Source organism: Pezoporus occidentalis, unplaced genomic scaffold, assembly GCF_034315485.1.
Source record: "Pezoporus occidentalis ecotype Australia unplaced genomic scaffold, CSIRO_AGI_Poc_V1 ctg11, whole genome shotgun sequence".
Taxonomy (NCBI): Eukaryota; Metazoa; Chordata; class Aves; order Psittaciformes; family Psittacidae; genus Pezoporus; species Pezoporus occidentalis.
The window spans coordinates 391634-418946 of record NW_026912886.1 but is presented as its reverse complement, the minus strand read 5'-3'; the positions used below and the strand labels follow the sequence as shown (position 1 = coordinate 418946).

The 27313-nt window shown below is 41.8% G+C and overlaps 1 protein-coding gene across 7 annotated transcripts in view; it reads left to right on the top strand.

Moving 5' to 3' along the window:
- USP3 (ubiquitin specific peptidase 3) overlaps positions 1-22500 on the top strand; it is a 79674-nt gene extending 57174 nt beyond the window's left edge. For all 7 annotated transcript variants that reach the window (XM_062625986.1, XM_062625960.1, XM_062625977.1 and 4 more), the window contains 12 exons: positions 4039-4122; positions 5728-5809; positions 7888-7970; positions 9102-9215; positions 9912-10025; positions 14119-14265; positions 15922-16028; positions 16189-16269; positions 17181-17299; positions 17463-17576; positions 17690-17757; positions 19180-22500. In XM_062625986.1, the coding sequence (XP_062481970.1) occupies positions 4039-4122; positions 5728-5809; positions 7888-7970; positions 9102-9215; positions 9912-10025; positions 14119-14265; positions 15922-16028; positions 16189-16269; positions 17181-17299; positions 17463-17576; positions 17690-17757; positions 19180-19345 (1279 nt within the window). In that variant the 3' untranslated portion in view covers positions 19346-22500. The remainder of the gene's footprint in view (positions 1-4038; positions 4123-5727; positions 5810-7887; positions 7971-9101; positions 9216-9911; positions 10026-14118; positions 14266-15921; positions 16029-16188; positions 16270-17180; positions 17300-17462; positions 17577-17689; positions 17758-19179) is intronic.
- Positions 22501-27313: the final 4813 nt, after the last annotated feature.

Sequence of the window (27313 nt, the reverse complement as noted above, 5' to 3'; positions counted from 1 at the left end):
GGGAAACTAGGGATTTGCTTTCCAGAGTGTTTTGGTCTTTCTTCTGTGTCCTCTTATTTGCCTGTTGAGTCTTCAGAGTGGCAAAGTTGAGAGAAGGTTAATCTTTATTGTAAGAATACAACTCTCTTCTTGATTCTTTGATTACTTTTGAGACAGTAGATGCAATACTAAATCTTCAGCCTGAATTATGTTTGATACCCTAAGCACTGACAAAGAGACTCTCAAATTCCACTTTTTGGAGATAATCAGCCTTTCAGTTAGTTCTAAGGTGTTAAGCACAAAGAGTTTACAAGAAGTACAAATCTGTTTTATCTTCAAGCTATCGTATGGTGCTTTCTCCTGCTGTGTTAGTGGTGGTTTTTCAGTGTGCAAGAGGTAAAATTATATGTGTAAGAAACCTGCTTTCAGAAATACCTTTACTGAAAGAGAACTCTTGTGAATTGGTTTTCTCTGTGCTAGTGCACAGACAGCTGGTTAGCACAGAAGAAGAAAGGCTGCCTTCTTCTGCATAATATGTTTCCTGTGTTCATTTAATCCCAGACCCAACTCGCAGGTCAGATTTCTGACCCATTAACCCCCTTGTTATCTCTTAAAGGGACATGGTTGTGCTTGTGTGTGTGTTCCTGTGTTTGTCCATCCATGTCCTGTGTCGTGTTGTCCCCCCCCCCCCAAGCTGATATAAAAATAACTAAGTGCCAAGGACTTAAAAGGATTTCTTTATTAGTCGTTGTTTGTGATGGTGGTTCTATGTAGAAAACATTTACTGGGCTAGTGCATGGGCATCTGAAAACTAAATTGCTTGGAACCATTATTTTGTGTTTTATAGTCAGTGGAAATTAAAGAACATAAAAAGCCTTTTATCAAGACAGTAAACTTGAGTTAGTTCACTCATATATAGTGTTAGCACAATGAAGGAAACTTGGATTTTCTTATTTTTTCCTGTTCTGTAATTCTTCAAATCCGATGAGGACTTTAAACATAGCATGGAGTTCTGTAGCCTACTGAAACAGCCAGCACCAGCACTAAGCTGAAGCGTTCCCCAGAGCAATGCATACATTCACTGGCTTGCTGCCATTTTAGCAGCAAAGGAGGCCAGAAAAGACCAGGCCTTGGAGGTAGCAGAGGTGCTAAAAATAGAAGGTGTATAGAGAAGAAAATATTGTGTTAACCCATACAAGGGACCCTTCCTGAAACAGAGGATTTGTTCCATACAATTGCTGTTAAAAGCGTATTGTAGAACTGCTGTATGCAAAAAGGTGTTTTGTTAATTTGTGATAATCTTGAGGATCACAAATAAACATGTTTTGAATGTCAGCTTCACATACAGGAGGTCATCTCTCAGCAGTTTACCTTTAAGGTGTGTGGGCTTTGCAAATTTTAAGCTATTGAAGCATAAACTACTTCCTGAGCTGATTACTTCTGTTACCCAGAAGAGATTGGTTGTAGTGCTGTTATTACTAGTAGTAGTGGTGACTCCTCAGTGTTGCAAGGGAAGTGGTTTAAAAAAACCTGCCCATTAAAAAGAAAAATAGGAAAAGGTTGTCTTATTTTAAATGAGTCTTTAAATCACTTTTCCGCTGTTACAAGGACCCTGACATTTAATGATTTGGTTTTATTCCCCCATCTTGGGGAAAGTGGTAACTCGCAATTGTATGTACATGTGAAACTGGTATGTGAGATCAGACTAAAACCGATGTTAGCATGATCTTTAGGACATGGGAGCAAGTATTAAATAATCTTTCAGGAATGAGTTGGTTTAGAGGCTTTTGGTGAACTTGCATCTGCTTTCATTTCCTCTTTATAAGCGTTTATAAATGTAATTGTGCTGGTATACCTGGGGTTGTGGGCAGGCTTGGTATTAAAGTGGGGTTGGACTACTGTATGTACCTGCACCATATTTACCTCGCAGCATAGCTGGCCTGGGCAGTTTGCTCTGATGATTGTCCTTGAGGTGTGGTGTCCTGTGAGAGTGGCAAAAGCAGGAACACTTCATTAGGTAACTGTAGGTGGCTGATAAAGCTGAACAGGACTACTTAAAGCATGGCTGAAAAATAAGTACCTTTACAGACTTGTTCGTTCTTCCAGACTTACTAGGTCTGTGGCAATCTTTAACAAAATAATAATATAATCTGATACTGGCAGTAGCTGTCTGAATAATTTCTAGATGTTATGTAAGGGCTGCGGTCAGTGTTTGGAAATCTGGAGAGCTGTATTAATTTCTCCTCTTGGAGGCAAAAATCAGTAGTGATCCCGGACACATTGGTCTGACAGACTCCTTTCGGTGGCAAGGGCCTTTTCCCAGGAATTCAGTGTTTGAATTAACAGTAGCATTAATGCCTTTGAAATGTATTGCAGGTTTGTGCAACAAAGCATGTTGTAAATACCAGTTGTGCCTGAAGTCGATAGCTTCATTAACTTCCAAAGCATGGATCTGCTCCAGCAGAAGAGTAACTTGAGATGATGCGGATATATTCCACATTTGAACCTGTCCTGTGCCAAAGGGAAAGGGGAGAAAATAGCTACAGTTCTGTTATTAAATATATCCAGAGTGAGTTAATTTTCTTCACAGGAAGTGTTAAGTTACCTGCCACAGTTTTAAGCTGCAGTTTGATTAGGCAAGAAATGCAAGGGATTTAGAATACATCAAGGCAGCAGAAGTTAATGCCACCTTGCAGCAGTGTTTTCCTTGTGGCAGTTTTCTTTACTACTGTCCACAAGCTGTCATGCACCGTGGATTTACATGTACTCTGGAAAATAGTGAAAAAAGGTGTGGGGTTTTTTTCAGCATTCCCTTAAAGATCCTACTCCCCCCTTTAGCAATAATCTGCTTTTGTGCACTATATGAGGCCTTACAAGCCCACAGTTTTAATATTAAATTATAATGAACATCTTTGTTTCTTAGGAAATGCAAGATGTTTGTAGAACATTGTTGGATTGTAGACTTTTGTAACCCTTGGTTCTGCTGAGAGGACGTTTTGATTTGGCTTTACATTTGCTTTGATGTTTTGGGGGAATCAGCTTTGTTTTTCAGCTCAGTTACTTCCTTTTGCACTTACCCAAAAAAGCTCAAAGTACTACCTTAAGTTGCAGAAGAGTTTCTGTATATATAAAGACTGTGTGAGAGATTGAGTGATATTTGTGGTTAAAGCATGAGGTGCGAATTGCCACAGACTCCGGTGTGAGTTTTGACAAACCGCGTAATCTTTTAGTTCATCTTCCCTGGTCTTGTTTCTGTAGCAGAAACTTACATTATGTATGTATCTGTTCAGCACCTCAAGCTTTAATGATAGCTTTGTGGTATTATAATAAATAGATTTATGCTCTACGTTAATAAAACCTTTGCTGTCAGCTGATCTATTCTGATAAATCTTCCATAGATTGTATCCTGACGCTGCTTTTGGTTACACCCTGTGTTTGAATTTTTGCTGAACTGCAGTTCTGCATTGTGACAAGCAGTACATGATGCTTCTGATTTCTGATAAAGAATTGAGCTAGAAGAAAAAGCATCTCATAAGACAGTGCCTGTACTTTACCTTGCTATAGGGTACTTTTCAGAGGGAACCAAGCTGAGTAGGTGTTGTGCTCCCCTCTTATCTTCCACAGAATCACTTCAGTGCTTCCTGCACAAAGGCTTGCATGGCTGTTCTGGAGTACTTCACTGAAGCAGCCTTCCAGTATCTGAAGGTGGCTTATAAGGATGCTGGAGAGGGACTCTTCATTAGGGACTGTAGTGACAGAACAAGGGGTAATGGGTTAAAACTTAAACAGGGGAAGTTTCGATTGGATATAAGGAAGGAGTTCTTTCCTGTTAGGGTGGTGAGGCACTGGAATGGGTTGCCCAGGGAAGCTGTGAATGCTCCATCCCTAGTGGTGTTCAAGGCCAGGTTGGACAGAGCCTTGGGTGACATGGTTTAGTGTGAGGTGTCCCTGCCCATGGCAGGGGGGTTGGAACTGGATGATCTTAAGGTCCTTCCAGCTCTAACTATTCTACGATTCTCTGAAATCCTTTACATGTTCTGATAAAAGTTTTTATTGCAGTTACCGCTGTGATGATTTTGTAGTCAATGACACCAAGCTGGGTCTGGTACAGAAGGTCAGAGAGCACCTACAGAACTTGGAAAAGTAAGTAGTTTGTTTACATCCAGACTGCATTCAGTGGCCTTGTAATATCGCATTATTTAAGTGGTATTTCTGGTTTATGGGTATGTATGTTATTTAATACAGATATTCTGGTCTTTCTGTGTACGTATGTATGTTTAAATATCCTTTTCATCCCTGAACAAATAGGTTTGTTCTTGTTGCTTCTTTTTCTTATGCAGTAAATCTTACAGAAGCAGTGTATGGTGATGCAGAAATTTAGATTTGTTGCTAACTAGCCAATAGTTACTGACTTTCTCCATCTAAAAGGGAGAGAATTTCCAGGACAGAATCATAGTTTTTTTTCAAAATGAGTAAGTTTTTGGAGCAGAGAAATGGAAGCAAATATCCAGGTACAAGCAGTCTTCCTATTAATTGTGTAATTTTGTTTCCAAACCAAAAAGTGAAGAAGGCTTATGAACTTGAAATTGTGCAGAAGAGATGTGTTTTTCCTCTGCCTTTATCTGGTGCTGTTCCACTGAAAAGCAGGTATTACAATATGTGGGGCAGATGCTGTGGCCAGTGCTAGATAGCAAGTAGTCTTTTCATCGTTTGGTTGGAAATCTTATGTAAGACTAGGGAGAAGTACATGTGCATGCAGTGCTTGCAAATAGGTTTGAATGCCCCAGAGTTCAAACAGGACTCCTGTGAAGAAATTGCTGTGATTTTGGGGGAAATTTCTGGATCCTCCTTGAGTTAAGCATGCCACTTACTCTCTAGGTAATGTTAATACCTACTCTGCAGGTAATATTTTCATTGTTTTCCATTCTCTTTTTACTGGGCCTCTCAGGTACATGTAAGGAGGTATAAAGATGTTTTAAGTGTAATGAGAAGTGCTCAGTAGTATTTTGGAAATGTAACTCTGGGATATACATGGTGCTGTGGAGGCTTTTGTTGGGTGTAACAACGTGGAGGATGTTGAATGTTTGGAGGGCTTTTTAATTAACGAAAAGAAACAAAACCCAAACCTGAAATCTGGAACAAGTTTAGGATTTTGCTGTTGGATTAGAGACCAGCCACAAAGGGGTAGAATTGAGGGGGTAGTAATTTCCAGTGATGCGGAAAAGAATTACTAATTGTAAATTTGTATTAACGTTACAGAAACATCACGTATTTCTATTGAAGTAAGAAAAGTCAGCTATAAAACCGAAGTGCTAGCACTTGGGATATTTCTGATCTTTTGTAACTTTTTCCTGATCTTTTGAAGTTTCGATTCTTCTGATAAAAGTATTTTCTGGAAAATTCTGTATTAAGTATTCCTTTGATTAAGGAAAAGCATTCATGTTTTAGAGGAAAAATAGCATGCTAATAAGGCCGCTCTTGAGGGTTCCTACTGTAGCATGCATAACTTAAGGCAATTAACTTGGACATTGGTGTTGAAAACAGGATGTGCGTCTGTACTCCGAGGGAGATGCAGTCTGTTTTACAGCTGTGAAAAACATGTTGCAATCAGGAAACTCTTTGCTGTCTTAATGACAGCTAATGGCAGATGTAATCACTGTGTTAAGCATTATGATGATTATCTGTTGTCTTTTTCACACCGTATTTGGTTTTTATAGTAAGTAACCTCTTTTAATTACTTTCCACCAGTTCAGCCTTTACATCAGACAGACATAGGAAAAGAAAACTCTTGGAAAACTCATCTCTGAACAGCAAGTTATTAAAAGTAAATGTAAGTATGACAGGTTGGTTACAGTGAGTGTAAGAGGTTTATTTTTAAACCTGTTGAGGCTAATAGTTAGCCTGGACTTGAAATCGATAGATCAGTTACCTGAATTCTGCTTGTGAACTTTATCTTTCTCATTTCCTGACCATGCTGCTAGGAGAGCCCCTTCTCACAAAAGGACATTTGATAGTTTGCTGCATTTATGTTGACCTATACTTTGAACTTCTCTGTGCTTAAGGAGTGTTTCATGTCAGGGTGGAGCTTCAGGGCAGTTTGAACTTGGTGAGATCATTGAAATCAGAAGGGGCTAGACATAAGACTTTTCTGAGCAGACAAGGGGCTTCTTCTTTACCTTCTGCACTGTTAAAAAAATAACAATCAGGTGCAGTTTCTTGAGGGGATAGGAGAGTAGATGTTGGGGGGAAAGTGAGAAATAAACCCCAATGGTTTTTTTTCAGGAGCTTCTTAAAACTTGCTTTCAAAAGGAACTGTGGACTATTCTGAAAGCTTTTCTCTCTCGTCTTCCTGTTCTAACTCCAGATCTGTACAATAGCACCCAGGAGAGAATGAACCGCCCTTGCTAGGTAGCTGAAGGGCTGCACAGTTTCTTCCAGACAAAGAATGTCCCCAACTAAATGTCTGTTATCCACAGGCTGGGATGAGGGAGTGTCAAGTCTTCATGATTTCCCTCGGACTGTAGGAGGGGAAGACAGGAGATACTGTGTGTAACTGCTACCTTTCACCCCCCAGCTGGGAGGAGTGGTAGGACAGCAACATAGTTACAAAGGGTAAAGCTGAAATAATGGCTGTCTTCAGCTATGAGAAAGGGGTACCTAATTACAAAGAAAAGTTCTTGAGAGGAGTATAAATGGAAAGAAGAGTGGTGGGAACAAAGCAGTCGCTGGTTTGCGAAGCTGGGGGAGGGAGAGATTAGTCACTTTAAAATGCACTTCCTCCAGTCAATTTGGGGTGCTGTGACTGTGCTGTGTATGCTTTCTGTACTGCCCCAATCTTAGGGTGATTGAGGAAGCCCAGGAGAAATAGTGGAGTGTTTTTGCTATGACAACACACAGCATCACTGTGTAGAAAACTCAAAGCCAGCAAAAGCCAGAAGGAAAATTCTAGCAACATTTACGTAAGAAGACAAAACTAGAAAGCATTAACTTAATGTTGCTTTTAATTCCTCTTAGTCTGTGCTGTTTTCTTAGTTTTATTATTACTTGAGTATTACCCACTGCAGCAGAGAATCTTTTTATTGTTGGCACCCTGGATCCTTCTGTAGACAAAACTTTGCCCAAAACTTTGAACTTCCAATGTAATAATTTTGTAGACAACAAAATGCATCCAAGTGTTGTGCATTCTAGAAATCATAAGTGCAACGCTGTCCAGATATCTCTTCCCTCTCCTCCCAGCCCACCCTGAAGATTATTTGGCAAAAAGGAAGCTCATCTGAGCGTAATGTTGCTCTAACCTATTGAAACTCCTAGGCTGTAAATGGTGTGTCTTTTGCTTCTCTTTAACACCTTGCTGTTTTCCTTGAGCAGTCTAACTTGACTGTTTCTTTCCCAAATAAATTCTGTTGCTTGTCTTTCCCAAACCCTTCTGGCCATGACAAAACTCAACCAAGACAGCTGGTGACTTAAAAACATCCTGCAGGCTGCCATACTGTGCATATTAGGCATGAGATTAGGTGGATAAGGATTGGTATTTTCATTTTGCAAAGGCACTTCTGGGAAATTGCTGTCCAGTTCTCACTGAACATTACTGGAGTGTAGATGTGTAACATACACAAATACTTACCATAAAAAGTCTCTTTAGTCCTAATCTTGATTTATTTGCGTAAGAAAAGATGCAGTATAGTTTTGTGTTGACAGGAGTGAGTAAGGAACAGGTTTCACATCAAGATGGAGCTTCAAGGCTGTTTGAGCTGGTGAGGTGATTGCTTTGGCTTTGAAACTGCATTTCTCAAACAGTGTAGTTTATTATTGTTGAAATCTGTGCTGATGTAACAGCAATAGTTCTGTGAGGAGAAAGTGAGGGAGCAGTGCTAAGTCTTTCTTTAACTTCACTGTTCTCCTTTCCAGGGAAGCACCACTGCCCTTTGTGCCACAGGCCTTCGGAACCTGGGGAATACGTGTTTCATGAACGCAATCCTTCAGTCACTCAGGTACCTGCAAACCTTTCACCACACCTCTGTGAGAGTGCTTGTGTGCTGCAGCATTGGGCCAGTGAATTTGGCATGTTACCACTGTATGAAAGTGTACCTGGATTTGCAGGAACGGGTGGGTGCAGGTACCATAAAACTCTGTTTTGCAGTGTGAAGGACTTCCAGAGGAAGCCTGCCATATCCTCAGTGGAAAAAGAGGCTGCTGTTTAATTGCTGAGGCTGATGAAACATGTTGATGGTTATGGTCACTGAAAGCAGAGACAGTGCTTTGAGGGACAGGGTCTTCATGGAAGTGTGCAGGAGAACAGTTTCTGCAGTGCTCAGATGTGAGACTTCATTTTGCTGTTGGCAAGACCACTGCTGCTCTGTAGTTGTCCTTTTGCACTTCTGAGTTTGTCTGCTTCACTGGGAGGCTACTGGTCGGGCTGTAGCAAGACTAGTTGGTCTCAGTTTTCTTTTCCATCATTCAGGATTCCTTCTTGGGTGTTAGAACCATAGAATCATAGAATAGTTAGGGTTGGAAAGGATCATCCAGTTCCAACCCCCCTGCCATAGGCAGGGGCACCTCACACCAAACCATGTCACCCAAGGCTCTGTCCAGCCTGGCCTTGAACACTGCCAGGGTTGGAGCATTCACAGCTTCCTTGGGCAACCCATTCCAGTGCCTCACCAAGACTGGTCCCAACACAGATCCCTGAGAGACACCACTCGTTACTGGTCTTCAGTTGGACATTGAGCCATTAACCACAGTGTGTTCAATGTGTTCAGGCACTTGCTTCTTATGTTATGTTATGGGGACTGGTGGCAGAGATTAAAAGTGGTAGGTGGAGGTAGACACAGACTCAGAAGATGCAGTCTGGTTTGTTAGGGAAAACCTTCTGATACCTCAGTCTGTCGTGGTATCTCTTAGTCAAAGCAGAGCCAAAATGTAATTATTTCAGGTAGTTGGGATAATAATGGTATTTATAGAAGCTGAATATTAGCTTCTTGTATTTCTTGAATTGATTGCATTGTCTTTACCATTGCACGAGGTTGTGTTTATGCATTTCAAAGAACAGACTCCAGAATCCTTAATATTCTCTTTATTCTCTGCCCTTTAAGGGTTTAATTAATTTTTTTCTTTTTCTGTAGTAACATTCAACAGTTTTGCTGTTACTTCAAAGAGTTGCCTGCTGTGGAGCTGAGGAATGGGAAGACTGCAGGCAGACGAACTTACCACACCAGGAGCCAGGGGGATAACAATGTGTAAGCTTCATGTTCCTTTTAGCACGGAGCTTGAATGGAAAACAGCAAATGCTTGGGCAGCAGAGTCACTATAGGCTTTCAGTGTTGCAGAGTCATAGAAAAATGATTCATGGGGGAACAGAGTCACAGAAAAACAGTTGACTATGCCAACAAAGAAACCTGTATCACTTGCAGTTTGCTTTTATGTAAGTCTGCTGCTGCCGAGGGCAACAGTCTGAGGCATCAGAAAGCAATGGTGCGTAACTGCATTTAAAGTACAGTTAAGAAGCGCTAGTTATATGTACTCCAGGCATGATGTTACTTAATTCCAGCTAAAATAGTCATGGGGATGTGTCTGCATGTGAACATACTACCAAAAAAATAAATACAATAAAATGAAAATCAGAGTAAGTGATTCACAAGCGTAGCTTTTTTGAGCATGTGTTGAAGGGACAACGTTAGCAGAGTCTCCAGTAAAATGGCAAAAGGTGGATAGATTTCCAGGTGAGTCCTCAAGATGTGAAATGTAATTTTCCTGACCTGTGTCTCTCCTCAACTTTATGGGTAGGATTTTGGACGTAGTATCTTTGAAGTACCTGAAAGTATATTTACCCAATCGTTACAATCTTAACCAAAGTAATGTAGTGTTGAGCTAGTACACCTTTAAGCGTTGTAACAGAAACGCATATTAATCACAAGCTTTTACTTTCTTTCAAGTTCATTGGTGGAAGAATTCAGAAAGACGCTCTGTGCTTTATGGCAAGGAAGCCAAACTGCATTTAGTCCAGAATCTTTATTCTACGTTGTTTGGAAAATCATGCCAAATTTTAGGTAAGTTTTGTAAAGAGCAGCAATGTTCTTGATTGCATCCTTGCATTGCTGGTGTCCTACTCTAAAATGTGCTGAGTCTGCAGGATGCACTTTGCAGCTTTCCCATAGGCCCACAAACATGCTTTGAAAAGGATCTTCATTTTGATCTACAGTTTTGTGCTTTCTCCCCCCTGCCCTTCTACCACATGCTACATTGTTGGAGAGGACAAACTTTTCAAGTACTGAAATAATAGTAGTTGTACCTTGGAGCCACTGCTTCAAAGGGCAGAGAAACCAACATAATGACTTGCCAAGTGGATGGTGCTGACAGAATGCAGGCTTGGTTGCAGTAAGAAGGTGGTGTAGTGTCATGCCCAGGACATGTAGTTATATTTAGTTACAGCACTTACAGGCCTAGATATAAACATACTGGCTGAAACTTCCTTGATTCTCTCAAAATATTGTAGTCACCAGCTGGACATGAAATAAGGGCTATAAGAGAAAAAAAGTCCTATGGATAATAGACGTTTTGTGCCCTTACTGACAAACAAGACGATAAAAAGGGAACAAGGCGGTTACCCAAGTAAATCAAAGTATCGTTCCTCTCCAAGGTCTCCCTGTCCTGGCCCCTGAACCTCTTTCAAAGGAGCACTGAAACCTGTTAGGATATATTGTGATGAAGGTAAGTTGCTCCGTGTTCTCAGGTAGTAAAGATGTTCTGTTATCTGTTACATCTCCAGCAGTGCTGAAAAGATGCTGTGAAAACATCTGCTCATTAAGTAACCCAAATAACACAAACCTATTCATCCTCTCTTCCACACGGCCAAATATGTTTCACTTGGCTTACGAGAATCAAGGAAGTTTAATACCAGTAGTTGTAAGTAGCGACCAAAACATTGCAGGCAAATGAACATCATCCATAATGTCCTTGACCAGTCTCCCTATTACAGTCTTCACTGTAATTCTTGTTAGACTAAATGAGAAACCAGTTCATTAAAGTTCCTCAAGCAAATTTTCAGCACTGTGGGTTCTGTCACAGCTTTTAAAATAAAAAATTGGGGTTTTCCCCTTCCCTTTTTATTCCCAGTTATCTCGGAGCACATCCATGATTAATTGTTAAGAGAACTCATTTAATCACGTGGAAAATAGACTCTGCTGCTCAATAGATCCCTGTTCCCACATGATCCAGGGAGAAAATTTGAATTTGTTGAGTGCTTAATTTTACCTTGTAAAGCTAATGATGTTACAGTATATAAATAGTTCTACTGTGAGTGCCTCATGTGAGACTGGGAGGAGATGGTGGCCAGAGCAAGTACTGTGTTAACAGCAAACCAGCCATGTTGGCTTGTATTTATGAGGCCTGAAGTGATGGGTCAGGAGGAGGAAACATGGCTGGAAATGTCGTTTAATTGTGTTAGCCTGAGGAGTTTTCAGTTATTAAAGGCAGGTCACACCTGCCTCCAAGGACTGCAAGTGCTGCTCTTCTTTCAGCTTGTAGAAATGGCCCTCTGCCTTATGTTGCACACAGGGAGCAGTGTATGAGGTATAGTTATGGTAAGCACAGTTTGAGTGCCTCTGAGCTCTAATGCTGCTGTGGAAGTCCTGCTCCTTCACTGTTGGCCAGAGTCTCCTGCTGTCATCTGCTGCATGCCAAGATAGTTCTGTAGGCTCATGCAGAGCTGCAAGATGTGTATTTTGCAGATTTACTGCTGTATAAACAGTATGCTCTATTTTCATAGTAACTGTTCCTGTTTATATCCTATCATGTTACTAGTAGGAAAAGGAATGTCAGAGGTGGGCTTAAATTGAGTTGCTTCAGGTGGATGGAGATCAGTTTTATTGCACAAGCTGACTGTCAGAGAAACGATGCTTTTTGCTGAAGGGCTTTTAAGATCATAGTTTATTTTAAACAGTGCCTTGTCCCTATCTTCATGTTCTTTTAAAGATCTGTATCTATACTTAGGCTTTTTAACAAATCCAAAGAATTTTTTCATCTACAATTAACATACTTGTATGCAAGTATAAACTCATGCACCAGGAGTACAGCCAACAACATGGAATGATTCCAGAGGTTAATTCATTAAATTTGTTGCAGAGCCAGCGTGCCATGTACTTCAGAGCTCTTTTATGAAGAGTTTAATGTTGAGAAGGTGTCTGAAGCAAAGACTTCCCATGAATTTAATCTTCAGCTGTTGTGATTGTTTCTGTGCTTATTAAATAGAAGATACCTGTCTTATATTGAGTAAATAATCCTGTGTTACCTCAGCAACTTCAAAATGATCTTACAGGGTGCGCAGTTAACATGCAGCTTTGAAGTTGAATTCTGTTTTACTACTTTGTTTCATAATACTGTATAATTATTGTGTAACTGGGAGACTAAGTCAGTCCTGGGTTTGGCTGTTCAGGACTCTGGCCTGTTGAAGCACAGCAGTGTTTCTGTCTAAAAGGTAGGTAGTGCTGCTGGTATTTTTCAGGTTTCTGTCAGGCCTACATACAAACTCAATGCGTTCTTTTAATGCTGCTGGCTTGGAAGAAAACATAAATTTGACAAGAGGAAAAGGCTTCATTTCATTTTTATTTTGTTACCTCTTAGCAATACTGTTGCAGGACTTAGCTGTGTTCTTCCCTATGCATGTCAGCCTCAGGTTGCATACTTCTGTTGCACTGAGTCTATTCTCATTTCTGTCCAAGCACTGTGCCATAAGTGTTGTGGACACTTTGCATTAAAAAAGTTTCTGATGCTCTTTCCCAGGCATTCCTAGGTGACAGTTATTGCCAGCACTGAAATGGAGTAGTGAGGAGGGAAAGGGGTAGGAGAAGCATGGTAAAACAGCTTAAAAGATTGGATAAGGGGAAGTGGGGAAAGCCAGTTCTACTATGCAGGGATTCTTTTTGAAACTAGGCCTACAACAACTTGCACATCTTTACATCGGTGTTTCGTAAACCTTCCACTGTTTCACTGTGTATGCTTTTCTGCTTCAGCTCAGTATACATCTTAGAGCTGCTGGTTGGTAAACTTGATGCATGATTTAGCTTAAATAACTTTGAAGGCGTATTTTACCCTGACAGATTCTCTGTTCCCTTTGATTAGGTTAGATAGTGGTGAAATAATAATGGTGACTCTTTGAGCAGCATTGCTGCTGATAGTATGACACATCTGAGAGTGAACGCCTATCCCACCTGATCCAAATGCTCAAGAGGTGCTCTGGGTACCCCCCCCCCCCCCAACAAATAGTGTGTGGGTTATGCAGGGGAGGTGCAGTTCTGAGCACAGTTGTAGATCTCACCCTGGAAGAGGAAAGAAAACTCTCCTCCTAATTATTTCATACTTCAGTTGTTGCTGAGAGATGCCTGTGGAAAACAAACCCAAAGATTAAATTCTAGGCTTCGATGGGGAGGGAACAAACAGGCAAGTAAGCATCTGGAGCTGCAGAGAGAGTGGGATCAATAACTGAGTGCAAACCACTGTGCAATACTGACTCTCAGTCCCAGGTAAAAATTATGTTCTGTGGTGTCTTTGCTTTGAATCTTGCCAGGTTGGAGATTTCAATCTATTAACCATACTTCATAGAAGTTTCAAAATAGGGATGAATACTGTGCTGTCTGAATTGTGATTGCAGAGGTTACTCATCAAATATAGTCAATAACAAAAGGAGAAATGCTTTATGTGAGTGAGGGGGAGGTTCCTACTGTGTATTTCTAACGCACATGTACATGCGACTTCGGATGTTACTAGTGCAGGCTGAGTTTGGTGGGGCCAATTAATATGGCAGCTACATTAAGCAAACGTGAGCAAATGTTACGTCTCTGCTGTTCCCTGTTGTTTTCTAACCGGTCTCTTGCTAGCTAAAATGTATATTCTTAAATGCTTCTCCATCCTCACAAAGAGGCACGCAGAGGGCAAGTGAGCTGCAAAGGACCAAAACTGTGTCATGTAGACGTTGCTGTACCTTTCCAAAGGCTTCCTGGAGAACTGTTCTTGGTACAAAATAAGTCTGTCTGTATAAAGTCTGGTCGGTATTATTAAACCAGCAAAGGCTCTTGTTGGTGACCCTGATGTTCTCACTAAAGCAACTTTCTGATTGTGGTGCTGTTGTTTCCTTTTTCTCTTAAGAGGATACCAGCAACAGGATGCCCACGAGTTCATGCGTTACCTTTTGGACCATCTACACCTGGAACTTCAGGGTGGCTTCAATGGCGTCTCACGTTCAGTAATTCTGCAAGAGAACTCCAGCCTGGCTGCCAGCAACAAATGTTGCATGTAAGAAGTGTTACGGTTTTTCTGATCTTCCAAACCATAATGCCTTTGTATGGTCTGTGTGCAGAGGAGCTCAAATCTCAAATTCGGGCTTCCTTGATAAGTTTTCTTCAGTGTCTGTCATATTACCAGTTATGAAGCTGCAGCTTCTAAAGGATTAGCGTCCTATAGGATGTTCACTTTCCAAGGGAAGTGTCTTAGAGCAGCTTTTGCCAGGTGTGAGTGATCATACAGGCTAAGCTGTAAACACCTTTTAATTCATTAGCAATGGTAATTTGGATTTTCAGGTTACTGTGTCTTAAAACAGAGGTAATCCATGTGTTTCACTTCTCTTTCTGTGCTTCTCAAAATCTTGTTTGTTAATTCTGTCCCAGGTGTGTGTTCTCTCAGATTAAAACTGTCATAGAGAGAAGACAGTTTGTTTCAGGGAGGAACATAAAGTCAGTTCAGCCTGCACACTAGGTCCCTAAATCCTTGGGTTCCCTGTGTAAAAGCTGAGTGAGTTTCCCCTCCCTACACCAGTCAGGACACAGTAAGCCGCTCTGAGAGATGCAGGATTTTATAGATGCTTCATTAGGAAAAGCCTAGAGTTCAGCTTGTGCTCTTCACCACACGCGTGTTGCTGTGCTGATGTTTGAAAATCCTACAAAGTAATCTTAAGATGTTCTTCGTATTGAAGTGTATTTGGAAACAAAACCAATTGTTTTGTCAAAATTAACCCAAGGAGAATGTAAGCTTTGTTCAAGTACCTACTGTAAGTTTGTCTTGAGAACATCTGTTGAAATGCATGGTGGGGTGGAGTTAGCTGCCTTCTGTGGAGGGCAAATGAAGGTCATGTACGCTTAAATGCCTACAGTAAAGTAATAAATCCACTGTGAATCCTCTCCCTGATTTGTTTGGGTAGCCAGGTCCTTCAGCTCAACTGCAGCGTTTGAATTAACTGTAAAGGAGTACCAGGCGTGCAGATAAGGATCGTGCGTTGTAGCAAGCTTGTGTCAGAGCTGCAAGTGCAAACTAGCATGTTTAGGAGACGTGTAATATGTAACTTAAAACTTACTTGTTTTAATTGGACTGTGAGAAGCCAGTCAGTTACGTAACCTGCTAAAAATATTAAGAGAGTAGTGAAAGCATAGAGAACAATGTTGGTGATGATGCATGATGTGTATCATTTGTTAATGCCCCTTAAGCTGTCTGTGGGAGTGAAGTGCAGAAATACACTTCAGGATATCAAAGTTACTTGTAACAAAGGGTGTAGAATTAAAACTAAAACATTTTTGGCCTACCTAAGAGGGAAGACTCTTGTTCCATAAACAGCCATAGTGAGTGTCCCCCTGTGAGCAGCTCTCCTCTGTAGGAATGCAGTTGACCCAGGTACCTCAAACACTGAAATTTTAAGCATGTGCTTAGGATGAGCATGAGCAGCTCACACTTTTGTTAGGTACAAGGTAAAGCAAACGCATTAATGCAGCTAAATACTTGCACAGTGCAGCTGTGGGGTGAATGAAATGCCGAGTGGATGAACTCAGTCTCTTTGTTATACACATGGAAAAAATGGCTCTGCCTAGCGGTGGCGAGTTGTAAGAGTAAATGTGAAACAGGTACTGGAACTGAAGCTCAGACATTCTGACTGACTTCCTCTCCCTGATGTGGTTTGTCTAGAAATGGAGCATCTACTGTTGTCACAGCGATTTTTGGAGGCATTCTGCAAAATGAAGTCAACTGCCTAATCTGTGGGACTGAATCTAGAAAGTTTGATCCATTCCTAGGTAAGGTGCCTCTTGCTTTCAGAATTCTGGTTGACTTGAAGCAGAAAAACAAATCTGAAGTTTCATGTATTTAGATACATTTCACATATTTAGTCACATGACTGAACCAGAATTTGGTCTGAAACGAGTAGGCTCTAATGTTTAATCTTTGTTTTTCTAGACCTTTCGCTAGATATTCCAAGTCAGTTCAGAAATAAACGTACTAAAAATCAAGAAGGCGGACCAATGTGCACACTACGAGGTAAGAGTGCTTGGATGATGAAATCAGGACTAAAGAGTATCTGCTCTTCAGAGCACCTGTTCCCAAGGAGCCAGGCTTTCACTGGGGGTGGGACTTGGTGCCATGTGCCACCTCGTTTTATGAGATGCTGTGGCAGAAGGTGGTAAGAGAACTTTCCATGCAGGTTTTACCCCAGTCACTGTGTACTGATGAACTGGGGATGAGAAGTGCTTCAGGAGGTCAGCTGAGCGTCAAGGAGGCTTCCAGCAGAGGGGGGTTATTTGGCCAAGAGTGTTTCTAAGTCCTATATTCAAGTCCTCCCTCATCTGCCTTGTCGCCTACTGGCGCTTGCTATGGCTCTGTGCTTAGAAGTACGTGCACTTGAGAGTCATCGTAAGGATGACCCTTGGCTGTTGTGCTTGTTAAACAATATAATTAAATCCCCAAAAGCTGGGCAGTAGTGCTGTTACTGACCTTGGTTTCAAAGATGTTCATTTCACAGATGTGTGAATATATGTGCTGCAGATCGTGGCGTATTAATCAAAACCCTGTGATTTTCTGTTCACTCTGTACCTAAACCCAAATCACCTTTACAGTTGAGTACTCGTTGTTAGAAAGTCATTTTATTGTGCTGAATGTTGGATGGAAACTTTTTTGAAAGAGAGAGATTTTGTGGATGCCTTTTTCACTTGAACTGCTTACAGCTGTTTTCAGGACAGGGAATGCAGCATGTTACAGCATGTTAATGTATTAAAGCATTATTACACAGCTTTTTGCTACACAGACATATAATCACTAGAATGACTGCAGCAGACAGGCACACCTTTTCTGTATTGCTCTAATTGTATTTCACATTACAAAAATCACGTGATGTCATCTTGAATCAGGTTTCTGATTTCTGTGGGTGTTTTGTGAATCTTGTTTGGTTTTAGATTGTCTTCGCAGTTTTACAGACCTGGAAGAGCTTGATGAGACAGAGCTGTACATGTGTCACAAATGCAAAAAGAAACAGAAGTCCACCAAAAAATTCTGGATTCAGAAACTACCAAAGGTTTGTATAAGTATGAAAAGTAACAGTGTGATGGGATGTCAAAGGTAATAAAAACTCAGCTGTTAGTATTACTAATGCCTAACCCTCTTGTGGGCTAGTGCAGATGTTGAGCGCCGAGTTCAACTTCTTCCTCTAATGTGTCCTTTTTTCTTTGATCCTGTAGGTGCTATGCTTACACTTGAAAAGATTTCACTGGACAGCGTATCTGAGAAACAAGGTTGATACATATGTTGAGTTTCCCTTACGAGGCCTAGACATGAAATGCTACTTGTTAGAGGTACGAAAACTCACTGATACTTTCTGTTGAAAGTTGTTACACAGCACATCTGTATTACAAATTATAGTAGGTGCTAGTGAGATTTGAAGAGCTTTCTGTCTTTTTAACCACAGCCTGAAAACAGTGGTCCAGAAAGCTGCCTGTATGACCTTGTGGCTGTTGTTGTGCATCATGGTTCAGGGTGAGTACATGGAGTAAGCCTGCTTCTTGGCCAGACATTCTCCCCACTTGAAGTACACACAGTTAGTGAAGGTTTTTCTGTCCCTGGTGAAGGTCTGCATTTTTACTGGTGGAAAAAGCAGTAATTTATAGACTTACATGGCCCTAAGGTGAATTAACTTCAGCGAGGTCTATGTAACTATTCCCATGAATGCCCACAGGCATTTTGAAATTCTTAGTACAAAGCAGAAATACCTTTTCCTCTTCTGTTCACTTTGGAACAACTGTAGCCTTAATGATTGGCACAGTGAAAGTGATTATCCTGTATGACTTCCCTCCTACAGGAGTGTACACCAACAGGCATGTCCCTTGGCTGGCTAGTGAAGTTACTTGGTGTGGTTGGTTTGGGTTTTCTTTTCCTTCTCCCAGCCCTGGGCAGATCTGCTGAGATTGACAGTAATAGAGACAAGAGAACTGTTTATCCTGACAGAAATGTGTTCTTTTTGTTCCGGAAGTGATTTAGGGGTGTGAGCGGGGAAAGGAGTTCTCTTAAGGAAACTAAACTCCATTATTCAAAACCTTGCTGATACCTGAATTTAATTCAAAGGTACTAACCCAAAAGTTCTGCCCAGGAAGCCCTTCCTTCTGCTTCTCTAGAGGAATGATCTCAACTCTTAGGAAGTTTTGACTACTAAAGGCAGCCTCTGTAGCACCATTGTGCCATCTGACTGGTGCTTCCAAGTCCTAGGAGAAGTCCATGGACAGTAAAGAAGAGTGGGGTGTGATAAGAATGGAATTGGAATGAGTAACATTGAGCATGTGTTATAACCTGTAAGCCAGTGAAAGCAGGCCTTATGCTGGGGTGGCAGGGTAAGGAAAATTGGTGGGTTTGTAGCTCTGGTATGTTAAATTCAAACTGTTAAAGATGAACTTGAGAAACTTCCTCTTGGTATTCTGGGACTAGTTTTGCTGCAAGTGTTTTTGATTATATTAGATATTAGACTATGTGAGTCTCCCTAGACCTAAATGGGGATGATTTCTGAAAGTCGAGCATAGTGGAATGTGTATAGCTAATGCTTGAATAGTAACAGATTATAGACATGATGTTCATGTAGGCAAACATGGATGTTTAAGAAGTCTTAGGTGAAACATGGATGTTTAAGAAGCCTTGCTTGTATAAAAACTACGGGATGCTAGTAAGTTGTTTTAACCCCCCCTTTCAGCTCATCCCAGTGAGCGATTGTTTTACTTACCGTAACACTTTGGAGAACTTTGAGCCCCACAGATTAAGAAGGGAAGAATCTCCCCAGCTGTTGCAGAGGGCTGCCAGTTTCTTTCTCCCTCTGGTTGGTGGGAGGCTCTTACCCCAACAGCAGATGCACAGAGGATGAGGTGGTGTGTCTCCTCCTGACTGTCCTTTCTTTCCCCGCTCCCGTGCTGGCAGCGTTGGCTCTGGACACTACACCGCGTACGCAGCCCACGAAGGCCGTTGGTTCCATTTCAACGACAGTACTGTAACCTTGACCGATGAGGAGACTGTGGTAAAAGCCAAGGCCTACATCCTCTTCTATGTGGAACGCCAAGCCAAATCTGGATCAGATAAACTTTAATACCTCCTTTTAATTCTTACTTATCAAGTCCACAGGACAAAACATTTCCATTTCTCCATAAATACTTGATCCAAGACTATTAATTTCATTGTGCACTTTCCAATTTCCTCTCGTGGGTTTTAGTTTCGTTGTGTCAATGGTAGCATTCGACTTACTGAACTTGGACACAGACTAACTTTTTTTGTAGTTATACCAGAAAACCTCAGCAGATTTTGATTTGCTGCTTTAGTTGCGATAACTCAGTTTTTATATCTATAGTTCCATGAAATAGTTATTTGACTTTTTTATATTAATGTTTTCAGTCCTCACTTTCTAAAGGCACATTTACATCAGAGAAGCTTTCTGTCCTCCTTGCAAGCAAGATCAATGTGCTTCTGATTACGAAGAGTAATACAACTTCATGCTGTTCTTACAGCTGTTATGTAGATATGATTTAATCTCTTTAAATCAAAGAATTGTTTGCACGAATTATCTTCCCTCGTGCAAGAAACTAAATAGTGACCTCTGAACAATCTCTTGTCTGCTGAAGAGAGGAGATGTGGCATAGGAGATAGACCAGGTAATTGCTGCTATATTGGTGTGTGTTCAGGCTGCTGACTTTCAGGAATCATTGTAAATAAACAGTTGGTTCAATGGTATCAATACTGCAGTTTAATTCAAGTATTCCTCACATACGCTCTGCCCTCCCCCCTTTCAAATTCTAAAAAGTTATCTTAAAAACATATATACATGTCTAAATTGTGTTGATTTACATTGTTTTCCCCAAACCTGAATGCCTTTGCCATCTCTTGGTTTAGACTGTCACCCTGAAATTTGATCATAAAAACTTACTTGCTTGAAAACTGGGAGTACAGCCCTTGCATTTGGGCTTTGTGAGAACAGTCTTAGGTCTACACATATAGCTCCTGTTTACAGAATGCCTGCAGTTCACTTACTTAAAACTGAAAGGAAGTTGATGGTGTTGTAGATGCTCTGTGTGTCAGTTGTTTTGTCAGTTCAGATGCAAACTAGGGAGGGTGCTCAGTGTCACAGCCTGGCGGTTGCCTGCCCAATGGGAGATGGTGAGACAAGACTGCTGGTTGACTACAGCTGTAGTGGTTACATACTTGGTCCAGTATGGGATCTTTAGTCTCTAGATCAAGACTGGAACTGTGACACAGTCTCTAAAACCTGGCTATATATGTTCCTTGCCATGTGTTACCTGCTAGCTGTACACTGATGTGTATAAAGAGAAATCACCATCAGATGGTTTTTTAAAATGCCATTCTTTTGTAGCTTTATCATAGCATCTTAAACCAGGAAAGAGAGAAATTGGCGTGATATAAAACTGCAGACAGCATTCTGCATTGCTAATGGTGTATGAAGATGTAAGCTGTATCCTAGTTAAAACCTGCAGTGATTATTATTTGATACATCGTGACATATGTAAGGATGTCTTCTGTAGCTCAACAATAAATAGAACTATTTGTTGCTTTCAGTTGCAGGTAGTTTGTCACCTGTTTTCCATTCCTTGCAGCCAGAGCCTTTCATCTCACCGGAATAGGTAGCTGTCATACAGGCAGAATTTGACAGATCTCACTGGTGTGTGGGGTATGCCAAGTATCCTACCCATACTGTTACCCTGGAGGGCCTTACTGCTCACAGTTAGCTGGGGAATTAATTAAGTAGGTTCCATCTGTAGCTGTGTTTGTCTGTGTGCTACTTGGACTTGTTTCCTTTAGAAGTTTAGTTTTGAGAATACAAAGCTTAAACCACACAGCTAGCTGTGGGCCAGCGGCAGTTTAGCGTACAGGCAGTGTTCTCACAAACCAGTGATGTAAATGTGCCTTTCTGTACTTTTTAGAAAGTTAAATTTGTAATCTTCAGCAACATTCACTTATTTTAAGGAGCTTCTACTTCTCCAGTTCTTTTTTGGGTCAGATTATGTTCTCACTTCCATGTTTCCTTTCAGTACCATTTGCTCTGTAGCGTCAAGGTCATGGGCAGTGCTCTCTGCCCAGCATGGTCCCTTTGGGAACACAGCATGATCCTGTCAGGCTTGTTCTGCAGCAGGTGGTGGTGAGGACTCAGCCGTATCCTTTGCTGGAACAAGCACACTGTAAGCCCTTTCCTAATGTAACTTTCTCCCATCGCAAACCCAGACGGACAATATGAACAGTTTGTTGTGGCAACACAAGTATTTCTCTTCCTGGTGGAGAACTTTGCTTATCCACTGTATTCTATTCAGTGTGGTGTCAGAAAACAAAAAAGGAAAAAAAAAGGCAACTGAGCACTGAACCAGTAACATGTCCTGCACCTGGCCTCCTGTCACGTTTTTAACCTTACTTGTATATCCTGTATTTATCTACTAGCTTGGGGAAGGGGGATACCTCGTTTCATTTAAGCCAAATGTTTCTTTTCTACTTACTGCTGATTATAGTATACACTAACCGGCAAGGAGTTTTTTTCCTTGCCTGCGACGGCGCTGCAAGCCATAACTGCTCTCTGCAGTGCAAAGGCTTGCATATTTCTCACCAAAATCTGTCTGAGCGAAGCTTGTCCTCTTGTTAGTAATAGTTTAGCCACGTATACAACTGGAGACAAAAGTTATGTAAAACAAACCTGCAAAATGTCCAGCTCATGGAATGCTTCTGCTTTAGCATTTTGTAGAGTGAGCTGTTGAGTGCAGCATTGTGTGAAACTCTTAAGGCACTTGCAAGCAGAGCTCCTTCTCACTGTACAGGCAGAAGGGCTTCCCAGGTGCGAACAGATGTCAGCCTGAGGAGAGTTAGTTTAAAACTTTCAGACAGGCAAGGACAATGGATGTGAAAGTGGTCTCCTGCCTTTCATACAAGGGTTTTACTAAATGGAAAGCGTAACACGTGGCGGTCAAAGGTTTCCCCAGCAATGTTTCAGTACTGATGTGTCTGTGTCTTACTGATGAGGGAATCGGCACCTTGAAAAGTGATTCCAATGTGCTTTAGGATATCCTCAAGTACTGTAGTGCCATAGTTGTAATTGTTTACCATTAAGATCTAGTGTGTAATTTTCAGTGAGGATTACTGACTGTGCTCATCTTGTGTGTTTCTGGAGCATTTCCAGGTTGAATGTGAATTATATCTCATTCACGCAGTGTGTTTATGGAAAATGTGCCATTAAAGTGTCTCCTTTCCTTAGACAGTGAAACTCCTCTTGTCCTTCTACAGGCTTGTAGAATATCATTAGTGCAAATCTTCTGAAACACAGGGGCTGGAGTTATTTTACCTTGTTCTTGCAAAATAAAGCAAATTGAAGCATTCTCAGTAGTTAACACCGCTACCAAGGCTCAGTATCTAAACTCAAAGGAGGATCTGCTGTTCAGTGTTACCCAGTGGTGAGCCTTGTCATCCAACAGCTGTTTGGTTGTATGTCACACTATGGGCTCTGTCCTCTGTGTGGTAAGTGGCCATCCTAGCAGTGGTAACCTTCTCATTCAAGTTTGCTGGGGTTGGGTTTTTTTAAATACACACACACACACACACAGAGATAAGACATATATATATATATGAATATATATATACACACACATGTATATATGAATATGTATACACACACACATAATAACCCTGGGTGTATGATAACTCTGAGCACCTCAGCTATCTAAACCTGCTTAAAACTGAAGGTAAGTTCTGCAAAGGATGAAGGGCAGAGTCTGTGCAGGAAGAACAGCAACCGCCAGCCCCCACACCACGTACACTGCTGCTGCTTCCTGGAATCCCGGCCGCAGAGGTCTGTGGGTAGGCGCAGCACTCGCACACAGGTAAGAAGTAGTGGTTGCACTCCGCAAAGTGATCTTAGATGCTGTTTTGCAGAGTTGCATTTCTTACTGCATTCTCAGGGCAAGGCAGAGAAGATGAGTTCTGTTCCCTTTTGCCCTGTCACATGCTGACACAAACCCCATTAAAACACATGGGTACATAAATTCTCCCAGCTATAACTTGAAAAACTGCAGTGCTGTTCTGCTGTTATTATCTGCTGCTGAGTTAGTGTGTTCCCTTCTATTAACACTAGATGTCAGATGAGCATAAACTACCTAAATCTCACATGGAGATCATAGGGCTGTTGGTCACTGCTGGTTTTAATTATAAGCTGCCATTCACTGTAGCTTTTCTCTCCTTTCTGCTACAGTCTCTCCTGCTACTGAAAAGAAACATTTGACTCCTAAACCCAATCTTACACAGCCTTCCACCACCACCACATGCAAAACTATAGCAACAGAACTAAAACTGCAAACCCAAAAATGACACAATAAACACTATAATCCTTGAGCTCATAGAAGGGATTTATTAAAAGCAAAAGCCCCCACACACAGCTAAACGCAGACCAGCTCTGTCCACACAGGGCTGCCTGTGTCATCACTTCCCTTGTGCACAAGGTGGGTAAATGAGTACCTCTGTGCGTGCAGCTGCATGTGTGCATGTGCATGTCTGTGTATCTGTGTCTGCTGTCTAGGTCTCTGTCCATATGTGTCCATGTCTCTGTGTGTCTGTGTATCTGGCTTTGTGTCTTAGTGTTGGTCCGTCCACGTGTCCATCTTTGTCTTTATGTCCGTCTGTTAGTGTTTCCATTTGTATGTCTGTCCTGCTGGCTGGCCTTCCGGGTCCTTGTGTCCATTTGTCCATCTTTGTGCCTGCTTGTCCATGCTTCAGTTTGTGTTCATCTGTCCATCTTTGTGACTGTCCGTCCATGTGTCCCTTTGTCTTTCATTTGTCTGTCTGTATCTGTTTGTCCATCCATTTTTCTGTTAATATATTTGTCATTGTCTGATTGTCCTTGTGTTTGTCTGTCTGTCCATCTTTGTGTCCATTTGTCTGTCCATCCTTGTGTCTCTTAGTCCATCGGTCTCTTTGTGTTCATTTGTCCATTGTTGTGTCCATTTGTCCTCCTTTTTGTCTGTCTCTCCATCTTTATGTCTATTTGTTCTTCCTTTCATCTGTCCCTTTGTCCTTGTTTGTCTGTCATGCCAGTTGTTCATCTTTGTGTCTGCCCTTCCTTTTATTTTTGTGTCCATTTGTCCATCTTTGTACCTTTTTGTCCTTCTGTTTGTCCATCTGTGTGTCCATTTGTTTTTCCGTGTGCCTGTGTCTGCCTGTCCTCCCTTTTTGTCTGTCCATCTTTGTGTCCATTTCTCCTTCTTTTTGTCTGTCTGTGTCCATCTGTCCTTCCATTTGTTTGTGTGTGTCCACTTGTCCTTCCTTTTGGCTGTCCTTTGTGTCTCTCCTTCCTTTTGTCCGTCTTTGTTTCCGTTTGTCCCTCCTTATATCCATCTTTCCATTCCGTTGGTCCTTCCTTTTGTCCATCTGTCCTTTCGTCTGTCCATCTTTGTGTCCCCCTGTCTTTTTGTCCCTCTGTCCTTCCTTTTGTCCCTGTCCTCCTTTGTGTCTGTTTGTCCTTTTGTCTGTCTGTCCATCTTTGTCATTCTGCCTACCCCTTGTGTGTGTGTCCATTTGTTCTGTCCATCTTTGTGTCTGCCTGTCCTCCCTTTGTCTGTTCGTCTTTGTGTGTCCGTCTCTGTGTCCATTTGTCCCTTCTTTTCTCTGTCTGTCCTTCCTTTTGTCCATCTGCCCTTTTGTCTGTACATCTTTGTGTCCATTTGCTCTTCCTTTTGTCCGTCTGTCCTTTTGTCTGTGTGTCTTTGTCTGTTTGTCCTTCCTTTTGTCTTTGTGTCCATCTGTCCTTTTTGTCTGTGTCCTTCTTTGTGTCACTTTGTCCTTCCTGTCTGTTCTTTGTTTTGTCTGTATGTCCTTCTTTGTGTCTGTCCTTCCATTTGTCCATCTGCCCTTTTGTGTGTCTTTTTGTTCTTCCTTTTGTCCGTCTGTCCTACCCCTTGTCCATCTTTGTGTCCATTTGTTCTTCTGTTTGTCCTTGTGTCTGCCTGTCCTTCCTTTTGTCCGTCCTTCCACCTTTATGTCCTTTTCTCTTTACGCTTGTTCATCTTTGTGTCTGTTTGTCCTCCCTTTTGTCTCTCTCCTCCTTTGTGTCCATTTTTCCTTTTTTTTTCTGTCCGTCCTCCCTTTTGTCCACCTTTCGGTCCATTTTTTCCTTCCTTTTGTCCATCTGTCCATCTTTTTGTCCATTTGTCCTTCATTGTGTCTGTGTGTCCTTTTTTTCTGTCCATTTTTCCTTGTCTGTACTTCCTTTTCTCCATTTGTCCTTGCTTTTGTCCATCGTCCTCCTTTATGTCTGTCTGTCCTTTTTGTCTGTGTCCATTTGTCCCTCCTTTTGTCCTTGTGTCCATTTGCCTTTCCTCTTGTCCATCTGTCCTTCCTTTTGTCTGTGTCCGTGTTTGTGTCCGCCTGTGTTTGTGTTCATCTGTCCTTTTTGTCTGTCCGTTTAGCCTTCTGTTTATCTTTGTGTCTGATTGTCCTTCCTGTTCTTTCTTTTTGTCTGCCCTTGTTTGTGTCCGTCCTTTTGTCCTTCTGTCTTTGTGTCTGTCTGTCCTTCCTTTTATCTGTCTTTGGGTCCTTCTGTCTGTCCATCTTTGTGTCTGTTTGTCCTTCCTTTTTTCCATCTATCCATCCTTTTGTCTGTCCATCTGTCCTTCCTTTTGTCTGTGTGTCTTTCTTTGTGTCTTTTTTTTTTGTCCATCCTTCTGGGGATCTTGTCTTTGTCCATTTTTTCTTCCTTCTGTCCACCTGTCCTTCCTTCTGTGTGTCCATCTTTTTTGTGTCCATTTGTCCTTCCTTTTGTCCTTCTGTCCATCTTTGTGTCTGTCTGCTTGTGTGTCTGCGTCTGTCCTTCCTTTTGTATGTCCTTTGTGTCCATTTGTCCTTTTTTGTCTGTCCTTTTGTCCATCTGTCCTTCCTTTTGTCCTTCTGTCTTTGTGTGTCTGTCATTCCTTTTGTCTGTGTCCATCTGTCCTTTCTTTCAGTCTGTCCTTCCTTTTGTCCATCCTTCTGTCCATTTGTTCCTCCTCGTCTGTTTGTCCTTCCTTGTCCATTTGCCCTTCTGTCTGGGTGTCTTCTTTCCTTTTTGTCTGTGACCCCATTTGTCCTTCATTTTTTCTGTATGTCAGTCTTTGTGTCTGTCTGTCCTTCCTTTTGTCCATCTTGTTTTTTTCTGTGTGCCCGGTCATTCCTTTTGTCCATCTTTGGGTCCATTTGTTCCTCTCTATGTCCCTTTTGCCTTCCTTTTGTCTTTGGGTCCACTTGTCCTTTGTGTCTGTTTACCCTTGCTTTTGTCTGTCTGTCCTTCCTTTCATCTGGCTGTCCGTTTTTGTGTCTGTCTGTCCTTGCTTTGTGTGTCTGTTTGTCCTTCCATTTGCCTGTCTTTGTGTGTGTGTGTGTGTGTGTGTAGGTCTCTGCACGTGTATGTTTTTATGTCTGTGGGTATGTGTCTGGGTACTCATCTCCAGATGTGTCTGTACACAGGCCTATGGGAGGGGGTGTGTATCTGTACCTGGCTGTGGCTGCATGTCTGTGCTCAGCTGTGTGTGTGCTTTTCTCTGTGCATGTGTCTGTGTGCATGTGTATCTTCGTGCATGCCTGCATAGGTCTGCCTCTGTGTGTGTACATGCGTCTGTACATCTGTGCATTTGTGGATATGTGTTTGTGCACAGCTGAGTGTGAGCCTAGGTGGGTGTGTGTATGTATCTGCATGTGAGTTGGTGTGTGCACGTGTTTGTGTGTTCATGTGTCTGTGTGAGCACGTCAGTCTGTGTGCATGCATGTTTGTGTGTGCACCTGCATACCCCTGACTATGTCTGTGACTCTGCATGAGTGTACGTGTCTACCTGTGCATGGCTGTGTGTGTACGTGTATCTGCACATCTGTCTGTGAGTGCGTGTGTCTGTGCTTATCAGTGTCTGTGTGGGTGTGTCTGGGTGAAGGGTGCTACTGTACCTGAGCAGGAACCAGAAGTGCAACCTTGGAGAAATCACTGGACAAATAAAGGTTAAACTGGTCATGTGCTGCAACCCCCCATTTCCGCTCCAAAAGCCCAATACCCCCC